Source organism: Cetorhinus maximus, chromosome 2 (assembly GCF_964194155.1).
Source record: "Cetorhinus maximus chromosome 2, sCetMax3.hap1.1, whole genome shotgun sequence".
NCBI lineage: Eukaryota > Metazoa > Chordata > Chondrichthyes > Lamniformes > Cetorhinidae > Cetorhinus > Cetorhinus maximus.
Genome location: NC_135880.1, coordinates 202,192,641 through 202,205,378, shown reverse-complemented (window position 1 = coordinate 202,205,378; position 12,738 = coordinate 202,192,641). Strand labels below are relative to the sequence as shown.

The 12,738-nt window shown below is 44.3% G+C and overlaps 1 protein-coding gene across 1 annotated transcript in view; it reads right to left on the bottom strand.

The window, feature by feature from the left end:
• Positions 1-12,738, bottom strand: part of LOC144669303 (otoancorin-like) — a 102,358-nt gene that overhangs the window by 57,985 nt on the left and 31,635 nt on the right. Inside the window, exons 6-10 of the mRNA XM_078531664.1 lie at positions 8,067-8,185; positions 5,190-5,326; positions 3,497-3,608; positions 2,334-2,549; positions 824-991 (exon numbers count right to left, since the gene is read on the bottom strand). Of these exons, the coding sequence (XP_078387790.1) occupies positions 824-991; positions 2,334-2,549; positions 3,497-3,608; positions 5,190-5,326; positions 8,067-8,185 (752 nt within the window). The remainder of the gene's footprint in view (positions 1-823; positions 992-2,333; positions 2,550-3,496; positions 3,609-5,189; positions 5,327-8,066; positions 8,186-12,738) is intronic.

The window sequence follows — 12,738 nt, the reverse complement described above, 5'->3', positions numbered from 1 at the left end:
GGACACAGTTAAAGTATTGTGAGCAATTTTAGTTGCCCAATCATAGAAAAGGGCAATAAAAGTGTACAAAACACTCATGTTGCTCCATCAGGATAGCCAGGGATCAGAAACTATAGTGATAATAAATTGAAATACTGAGACTATTTTCACTGGAACACAAAAAGAAATTTAATGGAGGTTTTTAAAATGCTGATGGGTTATGATGGGGTTAACAATGAGTGACTATTTCCTCTTGGTAGGGCTGGTGAATCACTTTAAAATTGTCATTGAAATTGAGGAGAAATGACAGGAGAAGATTACACAGATGGATGTTGGCGAATAGAATATATTAGATACATAGAGCAGTAGAGGCAGAGACTATTTAATTTTTAAGAGAAAATCGGATAACTATTTTCAACAAAGAAATATGGGCTTTGGCAAAAAACTTTAGCAGCGGGATTAGTTTAGGATAATTCTAGCAAACAGTTGACTGAGACATGAGAAACCAAATAGCCCTCCTGCTGTGCTGTAAATTTTAATAGTTTGAGATGGAATATGAGAGGTTGAAGGCTATGAGAGAAATATTTCTTATCTGATGATAAATATACTAATTATCATATCAAAAATGTACAGCAAGCTGATAATGAAAGAAAATTTCTTTGAAGGAAATAATTATCTTATTGTTTTTAATTAAGACAGCCCATTTCAGGTTGATTTGCTTATTGGAGCTCAGATACCGCATGTTGGCAATTTGGATGATCAGTCTTAACAAGTATGATTTCCAATGTCATGGATCAAACTAGGAATGTATTTTCTCAATTATAAGATCAATGCAAAGACTTGCCATTTTCATGATAGCTTTCTTCTGTACTGGCAACATGAAGTTCAAGGACTCTGCCACATCCTTTTCAGAAAAGACTTCTAAGAATTTCTGGCCATTGAGCTTTTCAAATGTATTTGCACCAACACCAGAGGCCAGAACACCGAGATTCTTCAATGTGTCAGCTGTGACCTGCAAAAGATAAGGTGGTAAATATTGTTTCAAAGGTTCGGCTGAGGTCCAGTATGTTTTAAAATATTGGAACGGAGCACATTTGGTAGGCAATGGTTGAATTATTCAGTTAGACTCTAGGTTGAAAATAATTTAAGTAACAGATTTCCATAATTGTAATGATTTTCAGGCACTTCCTTCTATCATGGACTGGCTTCTTCATATGGAATTATATTAAAGGCATGTGCCATCTCATGAATAATTTGTTACAATATTTTGCTCTGTTTAAATGTCTAAGAGCACCTTTTGGGCTATGTCCACTTGCCCAGACGAAATGCCTTAGGATACCCTGAAAGGCATCATACAAATGGCAGCTTCTTTATTTCTGTGACTCAATACCAATCTTGCAACTTTTATTTGGCTGTTTGAAAGGCTTGAAAAAGAAGCCAAGCCACTTTGAAACAAGCAGCCTGTGTGATTTGTTTAGCTAAATGTATGACAGCGGATTATTTTCCAATGTTTTTGATGACTGGAAGAAGAAAGACTTACAATTATATAGTGCCTTTCTTAACCTCAGGAAATCCCAAAATACTTCGCAGTCAATGAGGATTTTTTGCAGTGTAGTCACTGCTGTAATGTAGGAGATGTGGAAGCCATATTGCAATGTTATAATGACCAGATAATCTGTTTTAGTGATGTTGGTTGAGGGATAAATATTGATCAGGATACCAGCAGAACTCTCCTTCTCTTCTTTGATTAGCGGCATGTGATTTCTTTTTAATGTCCACCTGAGGGTGGAAGGGTGCAATCTTGGCACCTCCGACAGAACAGCAGGCCTTCAGTACAGCTCCCAAGGCCAGCATTTATTGCCCATCCCAATTTTCCTTGAGAAGGTGCTGGTGAGCCATCTTCTCGAATTCAACTGAATGGCTTGCTAGGCCACTTCAGAATCAGCCACATTGCTGTGAAATCTGCAGTCGCTTATTAGGCCAAATTGGGTAAGGACGGCAGATCTCCTCACCTTATGAATATTAGAGAATCATGTGGGTTTTTAAGCAACAATCCAATTATTCCATGGTCAATAATTATTAATATTAGATTTTTATTCCAGATTTAATTTTATTAATTGGATTTAAATTCCCGAGAAGCTGTGGTGGGATTTGATTTTTTAAATCAAGATTATTAGACCTGGCTTCTGGATTATTAATCCTGTGACATAACCATTATGTTACCAAACATGCAGCATATTTTCAGAATGTTCTGCTTGGTTACGTAATCATCACAAGGAACGTTGGTCACACACCAGGTTAAGTAAATAATAACATACACACTGTGAACATGCATTTTAATGATTGCTACTTACATTTTCATTTTTCTGATACTTTCTGACAATGGCTTTGATTTGGCCTTTGGACCATCCTTTGACCTTCTTCAGTTCACTAATAGCACCTGCAACAATCTCACTCGAGAGATTGGACAATTGACTGACTTTAAGCCCAACCGCAGCAGCTCCCAGCTTTTTTAGATTTTCAGCACTTGAAATGTTGACAGCAAAAACCTCCACCAGCACCTGGTAGATCTGCAGGAACATGTCTGTGTTAAATAACTGAGCGGAATATACATCATAAGTTCTCTTGGTAGAGATTTTAAATGACATTGGCTTTCAAATGAAGCACAACATATACATAAGCTTAACGCAGCAAGCCTGAACAAAATACTGAAGTGATATGTACAGCTCCTCACACCCCGCTTCCTGTAAGGACTCCATCCCATTCTCTCAGTTCCTTCGCCTCCGTCGCATCTGTTCTGATGATGCTACCTTCAAAAACAGTTCCTCTGACATGTCCTCCTTCTTCCTTAACCGAGGTTTTCCACCCACAGTGGAAGCCCAATGCAAACTGGAGGAACAGCACCTCATCTTCCGACTTGGCACTTTACAGCCTTCCGGGCTGAATATTGAATTCAACAACTTTAGATCTTAAAATCCCTCCCCCCATCCCCACCCCCTTTCCGTTTCTTCCCCCTCCCTTTTGTTTTTTCCAATAATTTATATAGATTTTTCTTTTCCCACCTATTTCCATTACTTTTAAATCTATAACTGTAATACCCTGTCAGTCTTTCCACCCCACCCCCAATAGAGCTGTACCTTGAGTGTCCTGCCATCCATTCTTAATTAGCACATTTTCTTAGATAATATCACCACCTTCAACACCTCTTTGTTCCTTTTGCCTGTGACATCTTTTGATTATCTGCTCCTATCACTGCTTGCTTGTCCCTACAACCACCCCCCCCGCAACTTCTCTCTCCCCCCCCCCCCCCCCCCCCCCCCACCTTAAACCAGCTTATATTTCACCCCTCTCCTAACTTTACTCAGTTCTGCAGAAGGGTCATGAGGACTCGAAACGTCAACTCTTTTCTTCTCCGCCGATGCTGCCAGACCTGCTGAGTTTTTCCAGGTAATTCTGTTTTTCAAGTGATATGTCATTGGTCACCAGGGGTTAAAAGTATCTCACATCATATACTCACATTCTTTATATTCCTTGTGCAGTTGAGCAGTTTGTTCTGCAAAGCAGTTCTTGCTATCTCATTAAGTGATTTCAGTTGCTTGACAGGATAGAAACACACTAGCTGACCAAGGCTACAGATGAGGGAGGGAGAGAAAAAAAAATCAGAATTAGACTCTGAATGCGATTTGTATCTTATGAGTGAAACAAAATGAACGTTGTTATAAATAACCTAGGGGCAAAATTAATTTAAAAATTGGAGCAGCAACATAGGGCAGGATTCTTTGGTCGGTGTGCAGACGTACGCCAGCACACCCGAGCGTAAAAAAGCGTGCAAAGGCTTCGGGCGAATGCCCCGACGTCATCGTGCACTCGCGAGATATTTTGGTCAGTGGGCATGCGCGAGAGTTGGCAGCACGCCCACTGACAATTAAGAGGCCTATTAAAGCCATTAATGTATTCATTAACCTGGATTTTTCACTGCCCGTCCAATGTTACGGTTAGCAGGCAGGTGAATTGGCCAGGCGGCATTTGGATTTTTGAGGAAAGCTCATCCAAGGGCAGGATGAAGTTTCTGGTATTAATTAAAAAATGAAATAAAAATGTTTGGGCAGAATTTTTATCATCTATATGTTTAGATGAGTGAGTCCGATGTGTGGACGTTTTTTTTTTCTGCATTTTAAAAACTTCACGTGATGTTTTAAAATTCTTCAACTCCTTGAGGCAGCTTTCTGCCCTCAGGGAGCTTTCACTGCGCACTCCCCAGCGACTGCCCTCCTCCTGTCCCCACCTCGGCAGCACTGAGCCTTTCAGCATTAATTGAGCAACCGGCATGAAATCGCGGTCGGGGCCGATCGTGGGGGGGCGGGCCATTTCCCAGCCGCTCCCAGGCCCTCCCACCACACCCGCCCGACCACCTCAAAATTCTACCCATAATGTAAAACGGGTAACCTCAGTGAGCTATTTTTCTTACGATCCAAAACCTGTTCCTTTTCATGTTAACGATGATTATAGTTTATATCATCCAAGAATAATTTAGTGTTGAACCTGACAAATTTGCAACTTTGAATTGTTTGAAATTGTTCTGTTATATAATACCTGACACATTTTCACACATTTTCTAAAATTCAGTGGCGCAGAATTTCTTGGCGCTCAATGGTGTGAAGGAACCCTAATCTGGCCAGAGAAACACGAGTTATGGCAGACGCCAATTATGTCCCAGCAAATTTTTACCGAGCCAGGTGGTAGGCGTGTCATACATGAATCTGTCATAAAGGGCAAAACATGAGAATATGACATAATCCTCATTGTACGCATGGTAGCCCTTTAATATAAAAACGCAAATTTGTTTACTCATAGTTTAGGTTTGACAGTGGTGTCCAACTTTGTTATCTTGCCAATTTTCGGTAACCTCTACTGAAATGTTTACATTGCTGCTTGGGCCACCGCCTTCATGTAAAAGTGGCAACCATTTTGTTCCTGAGAAGGAGGCAGATCTATAAGAGCCATACTGCCATGATGAAATGATATACAAGTGATTTGCTGATGCACTTCAGAGAGAATTCTAATCTCGATGTGTACTTGTAAATAGAAGTGGATAAAACATTGTGTCAAATAATTTTACATGAAATCTGTGTCCCTATAAATGCCCAGATCTGGCACATGTTGTTAAGTTTTTGTTAAAGCTGTAAACTGAAAAATACCAATATCCTCACTTGGCAATTATTGTTTCATTCATGATGTCAACGTTGGCACATTCATCAAGTCCTTGTAAGAATATGCGAGCTTGCACAGATGTAAGATCAAACAGTTTGTCCAAAAGGTCAGAGGAAGTGTTGAAAAACTGACATATCTGTAAATAGTCACATTTGACATATATTAGGCAAAATTGATAGTTGGAACAGAATGCAAAATTTCAATTTGCAGTTGTGTTTTAAGGTGGAAAACCATTTCCATAGCAGAGCAAAGTGGCCAAACATTTATTTGTTCCAGTTATTCGTTTGCAAGATGGGGATCCCAAGTTCACTTTGAAGAAGTACTAATAAGTGGCTCATGGGATCTGTCTAACCACCGCTATAGTTATCTCATTGATAACTCCAAGGACAATGGCAAGAGGCGTCACTTACAATGCAAAATGAGCCAGAGGTTAACTTCTTTATTAGAGAGGTACAGGCAGATAATTAATTGAATATAGCCAACACTAAAAAGAAAACCTGGAAGGGAACTGTTAAAAGACTAAATGTATTTCCTAATCATTAGGATAGGATTTACGGCAATTAATGTTGTACATATGACAAACATTAATTGTTAATATATTACATGTTAAAGTGAAAAACAGTAAGTGAGACCATCACAATTGTGCCACAGTGCAATCTGAGTATTAACTATTTCAAGTCTCATGTCATGAACGTAGTAAATCAATACCAAATATTCTTAAGGTGAAATGGAAAGAGATGGTAGTGGAAAATTGACTATTTACAGTTCAGTCCCCCTTTTTATGTTATGGTACTCTGTCCTTAATTTTATATTTCCATTACCAATTCCTATATGTACATTTATAATAGAAATCGCTGATATAAAAACTTATCACACTGATATGACATCAGCCTTCCAGTGCTGTGGTGGCTGGAAGGAGGGTGCAATTATAACATATCTCAAACATGTTATGATAAGCTTTACTAGCTTTACGCAGGTAATCTCCTTTACAAATGTGGTTATAGGGATTTACAATGGAGAAGGTGGAAAGGAAGTGTATGCAGATGGAAGATCTTTTAATACATTACTTGTTATTTTCGGTCTTACTGCATACGACGTGTCAAGACTAAATGTAGTCTTCACTGCCTCCCCACCACTGCCGATCATTGGTGTACCTCATTTAAACATTGGACAGTATTTCAGATGAACCCCACTGTGCAACCTTTTCTCAGCTCAATTAGATCTAATCCCTCCACACTGAGCAGCATTTTGGTTCCCTTTCTTCATGCACCCTAGCTACACCCCTCCCAGAGCAGTGCTGCAAACTGAGGTAAACTCCATCTACGTTTGCCCCCAACAGTTCATACAGCAGCCCTTTGGACCCCTGCACTTTCAACCATCAATTTCTGTGCTGCACCAAACCTAGTAGGAAAATTGTTGCTGCTCCACAGAGCATCAAAATGGACAGTGACAAATTATTCCTCCATCACCCATTATCTAAAGAATCCTCCATCCTCTCCTCCCTTGTCCTTATCTTCTTCCAGCCCCCTCCACATTTCCCTGTCCACCTTCCTCATTGAGTTTTTCTCTTCCTCCACCCTCTCCTATCTTTCCTCTTCTTCCCTCTGTCATGAAAAATCAATTACAGCCACGAATTACTTACAGGCATATTGGACTTTTTAAGGAAGACGTGTGTGTTTTTAAAGAAATACAAGTAAGGACGCTGAGCAAAAGATGATTGATAATATGAAGCGACCATTTTCTAGAAAAATTCCTATATGGATTATACGGACAGACCTGTCCTGAGAAAACATGGAATGTCACACGGAAAAGGCGTCATTGGTCTCTTTAAGCAGAGACTCACCTTCATTGCTTTCCATTTCTCTCCTGGTGTTTGACAAGGTGTTTACTTAAAAGGGAGATGGGAAATATGCAAAAGACTGAACTTTAATCTCGTGTGGTTGCAGAGAGAAAAGACTGATTATCACAGCTCAGCAGTCATCTAAAATCCATCTCCTGTTGATTTATATCTCAGGATGTGTCAAATGATTGGAGATCAAAGAAAACAGGCTCTGGGCACAAGACGTGGATTTTTTTCCCTTATAGGAACACACAGGGGAAAGTGGTTTAAAAAGCTAGCTGTAGAACAGTGCAGTGTGTGCTAATGTGCTGTGTGTATGATAGCAAGAAGACCAACTAGTCAGCCCTGCAGTTGCAGTTGAAATCTCTCTCTCTCTCTCTCTGCGTCTCTCTCGCTCTCTCTCTCTCTCTCTCTCTTTTGTGTCTCTCTCTGTTGCTGGAGGAAAGGCTCACCAAAGCCATAATCAAAAAAGAAATAGGGCAGCCTCTTCAGCCAACCTGCAGAACCAAGTGTCTCCAAACCAACTGCTAAACTGTTAAAGTCAGCTCTATCGGAATCACCCAACTTAATACTCGTAACACCTCTATCGATGCCCCTTCCCTAACCTCACCGCTGCCTTTCTTCTTTGCTTCTCTCACTCCCTTCCCCTAATATGGAAAATGGTCTTCAGTTAGGTATAACCTGTTTCTTTGCATTTGCTCTGAGCCAAATCTTTTAAATAAAGATCAATACAAAACTTGAACACATACACTGTTCACAAATCATAATAATTGCATGTTGATTTACAGGAGCTTTGAGAAATCTGAGAAGCAGAAATGATAGCAGCTTATCAGTTCAATTGTTAATAAAAATACCATGGAAGTTAGATAAGGTTTGGGGTAGGGTGTTGATTCGAGGGAATCAAACAGAAAGCACTAAGTAAGCCAAACCAATATGACCGGTATTAAAAATGACAGAGGCTAAATCCAGACTGAAACATTCTTGAACTTGAATCTAATAATTTTATTAAAAAATAATCATATGAGTGAATTCTTACCGTACTACCTTTACCTCCGGCAATGTTTTTGAGAGTGGAGGTAGGGGCTTGGACAATGAAACGGCCAAGTATGTTCAGGACTTCAAGGGTGATCCAATGGTTATTGCCTTTACCCTTGCCTGAGGAGGAGAACATGCAGACACTGTTAATGATTCTGATTGCTGCAACAGGCTTAAAATGGATAGAAGGGACTTTGGCTTATCAATATATCATTAAACACTTTTTTTTTGTCAGGCAAATAGCAGAAGGAACTTAAGTATCTCCAGACTAAGGAATTAACTGGTGATGTGGGAGGGAACTCTTAAGGTAGAATATTAAACAAGGGCTTTGAATTAATCTGATTTCATTAGCCAACAGGCCTTATCTTGATTTGGATTTCATGTTCCAAACAAAAAACTTATTATTTGGTGTGAAACTTGATATTGTAATCTCCTATGAAGAGGATTTACCATGAAAAGTCCTCTCCAGCAGCAATTAGCCGTTGATTCAAAAAATTCCATCAAATATTTAGAACATTTGAAAAATCTACAATATCTAAGTAAACAAGGAAACTAGGATCATCTGTTAGTGTGCAAGATTCACTGTGAAGGAGAGTTATTGCTGTTCTGTGTATGTAGTATTCCTTTATCCTCCTCTTTTGATTATGAGGTGACAATATAGCCACTGAGTCTGATCCCTTTCTACAGCCTTCAGCCAGCACCTGCAACCCAAAAATAACGCAGCACATGCTAGGCAGGGGTCTCAGCCCGATCCCTTCTCCAACCATAACCTGAATCTCTCACTGACAGCAGAGAAGGGGAAGACAAAAGTAGAAAGCAAAGAGCTAGAGAGAAAAGAATAAAGAGAAAGACACAGAAAAGAGAAAGATATGAATTGCAATGAGACAAATTATAGTAGGTAGTTCCCTGATAGGGAGAGGGCGAAGGAAGAGAGGAGCCCAATGAGAAAGATGGACAAGGAAAAGTGGAGAACTAGAAGAGGATAAGGACATGGGAGAAGAGGATGGAGGATTTTTTAGATGATAGGTAATGGGAGAACAATTTGTCACTGATGTTCTGTGGACCAGCAACAAGTAAATACTGACCGAAGGACTTGTTAATTAATATGGAATTTTACCCTTGGCGGGGGTATTCAGCAGGGGAGGGCGGGGGCAGCTGGGAAGCCGACCACCGCCCACGATCAGCAGCGTACCACGATTTTACGCAGGCGGACAAATTAGGGCCTGCCCAGAGTGAGATGCGGCCTTTGAATGAGCATGAAGGGGCAGGCGGGGGCAGGGTCTTAATGTCTGCCGGGTCCAATGGCAACATGGTGGCCGATTCAAATGCGACCTCGGCAGCCCCTGGAAGGCTGCTACGGAAGGACGTGGAAGTCCTGCGCGTGGATACCGTAGCGGGTGGACATGGCAGGTGGGAGGGCAGGTCAGCAGGGCAGTCAGCCCTGCGTTTCTCAGATGAATGCCCCGCTGCCCTCCTGGAGGAGGTGGCAGCACGGAGAGAAACACTTGTCCCCAGGGATGGGAGGAGGAGGCCCCTTCCACCTCGCCAGAAAGGCCTGGGAGGAGGTGGCATCAGTGTCAGCAGCCACAATGTGGTGAGGCGCACATGCGTCCAGTGCTGGAAGCACTTTCACAATCTCCTGCGATCAGGAAGGGTGAGTACTGTGTTGGTATGGGTCACTTTGCAGAACAGGTAAGAGCTGCCCATCCCCCCGAGGACCTCAGAGGTGTTGGAGTGTGAGTGACAAATGTCAATGAGGCAGGAGCTGGCCAAGGGGGTGAGCCCTGGCTGCTTGGGCTGAGTACCTTGTGGGTCCAGAGTCACGAATGGCCGAGGTGTTCCTCAGGTGGGATTGGCCAGGCTGCAGTGGCACTGCAGGTAGAGGGTGGGCTAATCAATGCTCCTCTATCCTTCCAGCAGAAAGCATCCGATAACAATGCAGAGAGGTCACGGACTGGCGGGAGACCCTCATACATCCTCATCCTCAGTAGATGTGAGCAGGAGGCCCTGGAATTGGTGAGGCAGCAGGCACCTTGGTCAAGCAGCCACGGTGAGGTTGGGGTGCTAGGGGGAGGTAAGAGTGCAGTGCAGTGAGGTAAGAATGTGGCTTTTTGCAACCATTCCAGTGTTGTCTCTATATTGATTGAGCCTCAATCCTGGAATGCCCATTGATAATGGAAAGATGAGGGCACTATGATGCAGATCTCTGCCTCATCAGGGTGCCAGGCATGCATAGTGACAGTGTCATGGCTTAAACTAATGACATGTCCTTCTTCTCCCTCTTAGGCTCACCAGTGAGAAGCCTGAAATCCCACCCCTGACCCCTGAGGACCAGCATGTTCATCATGCACCACCATCACACTCACTTTTTGAAGCAGATACCAGCATCTCAGTGGGCATAAGTTCACCGTCTAGTATCTCGGTGCACATTGGTAAGGGCACTTCACACTCACTTGAGGTGCAGGCGGAGGCAGAGAGTGCCCAGGGTGCCGGTAGTCGGAGTACTACTGGAGACCAGGACAATGCTCAGTCGATGGCTGATGATGAGCCTCTGGAGTCGTCCATGAGGCAGCAGCTGCTGGATATCCAGCAGGGTGTGCGAGAGGATCTGGTGGAGATACATGAGGGAATGCGTGCCATGGTGTCCACTGAGGAGGAGTCCATGCGGAGCACAAGCACTGCATTGACCCTCATGGCCGAGCGCACTGCCTCTTCCATGGAGAGACAGGCGACTCTTATGGAGAGGCTCTTCCAGGGACTCAATCAGGGGTTCCTCGGGATGCGCTCGGAGCTGCAAGCCCTCACACCAGCAATGACCTCAGCTGGTCAGTGTCAGTGTGGGAGATGGATGAGGCACCCAGTATCCCAGCTAGGTGACCAGGGTGGTCCAGAGCAACCTCACGTTGGCGCATGAGCTGCCTGTCATCTCTGCGGGCTCGTCTCAGGGCACTCTGGATGACGGCAGCAGCTCCTCCGCCTCTCTGCCAGAGACCGCGGCATCTGATGAGGCTGCGATGACTGGGGAGATACCAGCCATGACACTGGCCGCTCCCTCCCAAGCGGGGTCAGCACAGGTTCCATGGCCCAGAGGACGCCCGCCAAGGTCATCAAGGCCAGCAAGACAGCAGAGTGAGCAGGCTGTCTCCAATGCTGCTGCCAGTGAAGGGAGAGCACCTAAACGTAGCACTCACAAGTGAAAACTTAAAGCACCTTAAACACAACATGGCCTGATCACAAGTGATATTTGTTTCCCCCATTTAATGGGAAAAATTTTCCCCCCATTGGGGGGGAGGTGCGGGAGCAGGCGTGGGCCGGCCGCCCTCCAATCTGCGCCCCGCCGCCATTTTTTGTGGGCGGACCAATTAAGGCCCGCCCAGCATGACATCCGCACGGAAGCGCTGTGTGCTCCCTGTGCCGGCGGGGTGGGGGGAGGTGTGGGGGGGGCGATGGCAAATGCGGAAGTGTGCTCCTTCACGCATGCGTGCAAGGGAGCGCTCCAATCTCCCTGGGACTAAGTGCTGCCTCAGGGAGATCGGTTCCCAAAGTCAAAAAGTTACTCTGTCAAAAATTTTATTTACCATCCGTGTCCCCTCATGTGACAATGCCTTATTTGTCCTGTAGGTGCAGGGTAAGCCATAATGTTATGCTGGACGTGTGACTCCTTTAATTTTAATGCAAAGGCACATAGTGTATGTTGTTAACCAATGAACTGGTTCTGTCAGGGATCGAATATGGAGCCTGCAGCCCTGGCATGTGTTGGTGGTTTTTATTTGGTCGACTAGCTGAAGGAGCATTGGGTCAAATTTTCCCGGGCGTCCCTGCCTCCCTGGAGGTTACCCAGGTCAGCGTCTATCCCCTCAGTGTTCTCCTGAGCGTGCTCGTCTTTGGACTCACTACTGGACTCATCTGTTGCCTGTGCAGCTGTGTCAAGATCTTCTTCCTCTGCTGCGTCCCCCCTTTCCAGCACCAGATTGTGGAGAGCGCAGCATGCAACCACCATCAGTGACACACGATCTGGGGGGTATTGGAGTGCGCCCCCTAAACGGTCCAGGCATCGGAAGTGCATCTTGAGAAGACTGATGGTTCTCTCTAACACTGCCCTTGTGGAGGTGTGGCTCCTATTGTACCACTGCTCAGCCTCTGTTCTTGGATGGCAGAGAGGCATCAAGAGCCATCTTTTGAGCAGATAGCCCTTGTCACCCAGCAGCATCCATCCAGTCAGGCTCGAGCACTGAAGAGACTCGGCACCTGGGAGTGTCTCAGGATGTAAGCATCATGGGAGCTGCCTGGGTACCTTGCACAGACTTGCAGAATCTGCATCCTGTGGTCACACACTATCTGCACGTTCATGGAGCGGAATCCCTTCCTGTTGACGAAGGATCCCAGCTCACCCGCTGGTGCCTTGATGGTCACATGGTGCAGTCAATTGAACCGTGGATGCGGGGAAACCAGCAATCGCTACACAACCTCTGGCTCGCTCAGCCTGGCTGGCCTTGTCCGTACGGTTTTGAATGAAACTCAATGCGCACTTGAACAGAGCTTCTGTCACCAGTTTGACGCAACTGAGGACAGCTGATTGGGAGACTCCACACAGATCCCCCATTGAGCCCTGGAAAGAGCCAGAGGCATAGAAGTTTAGAGCCACTGTGACCTTCAGAGCCATTGGCATAGGG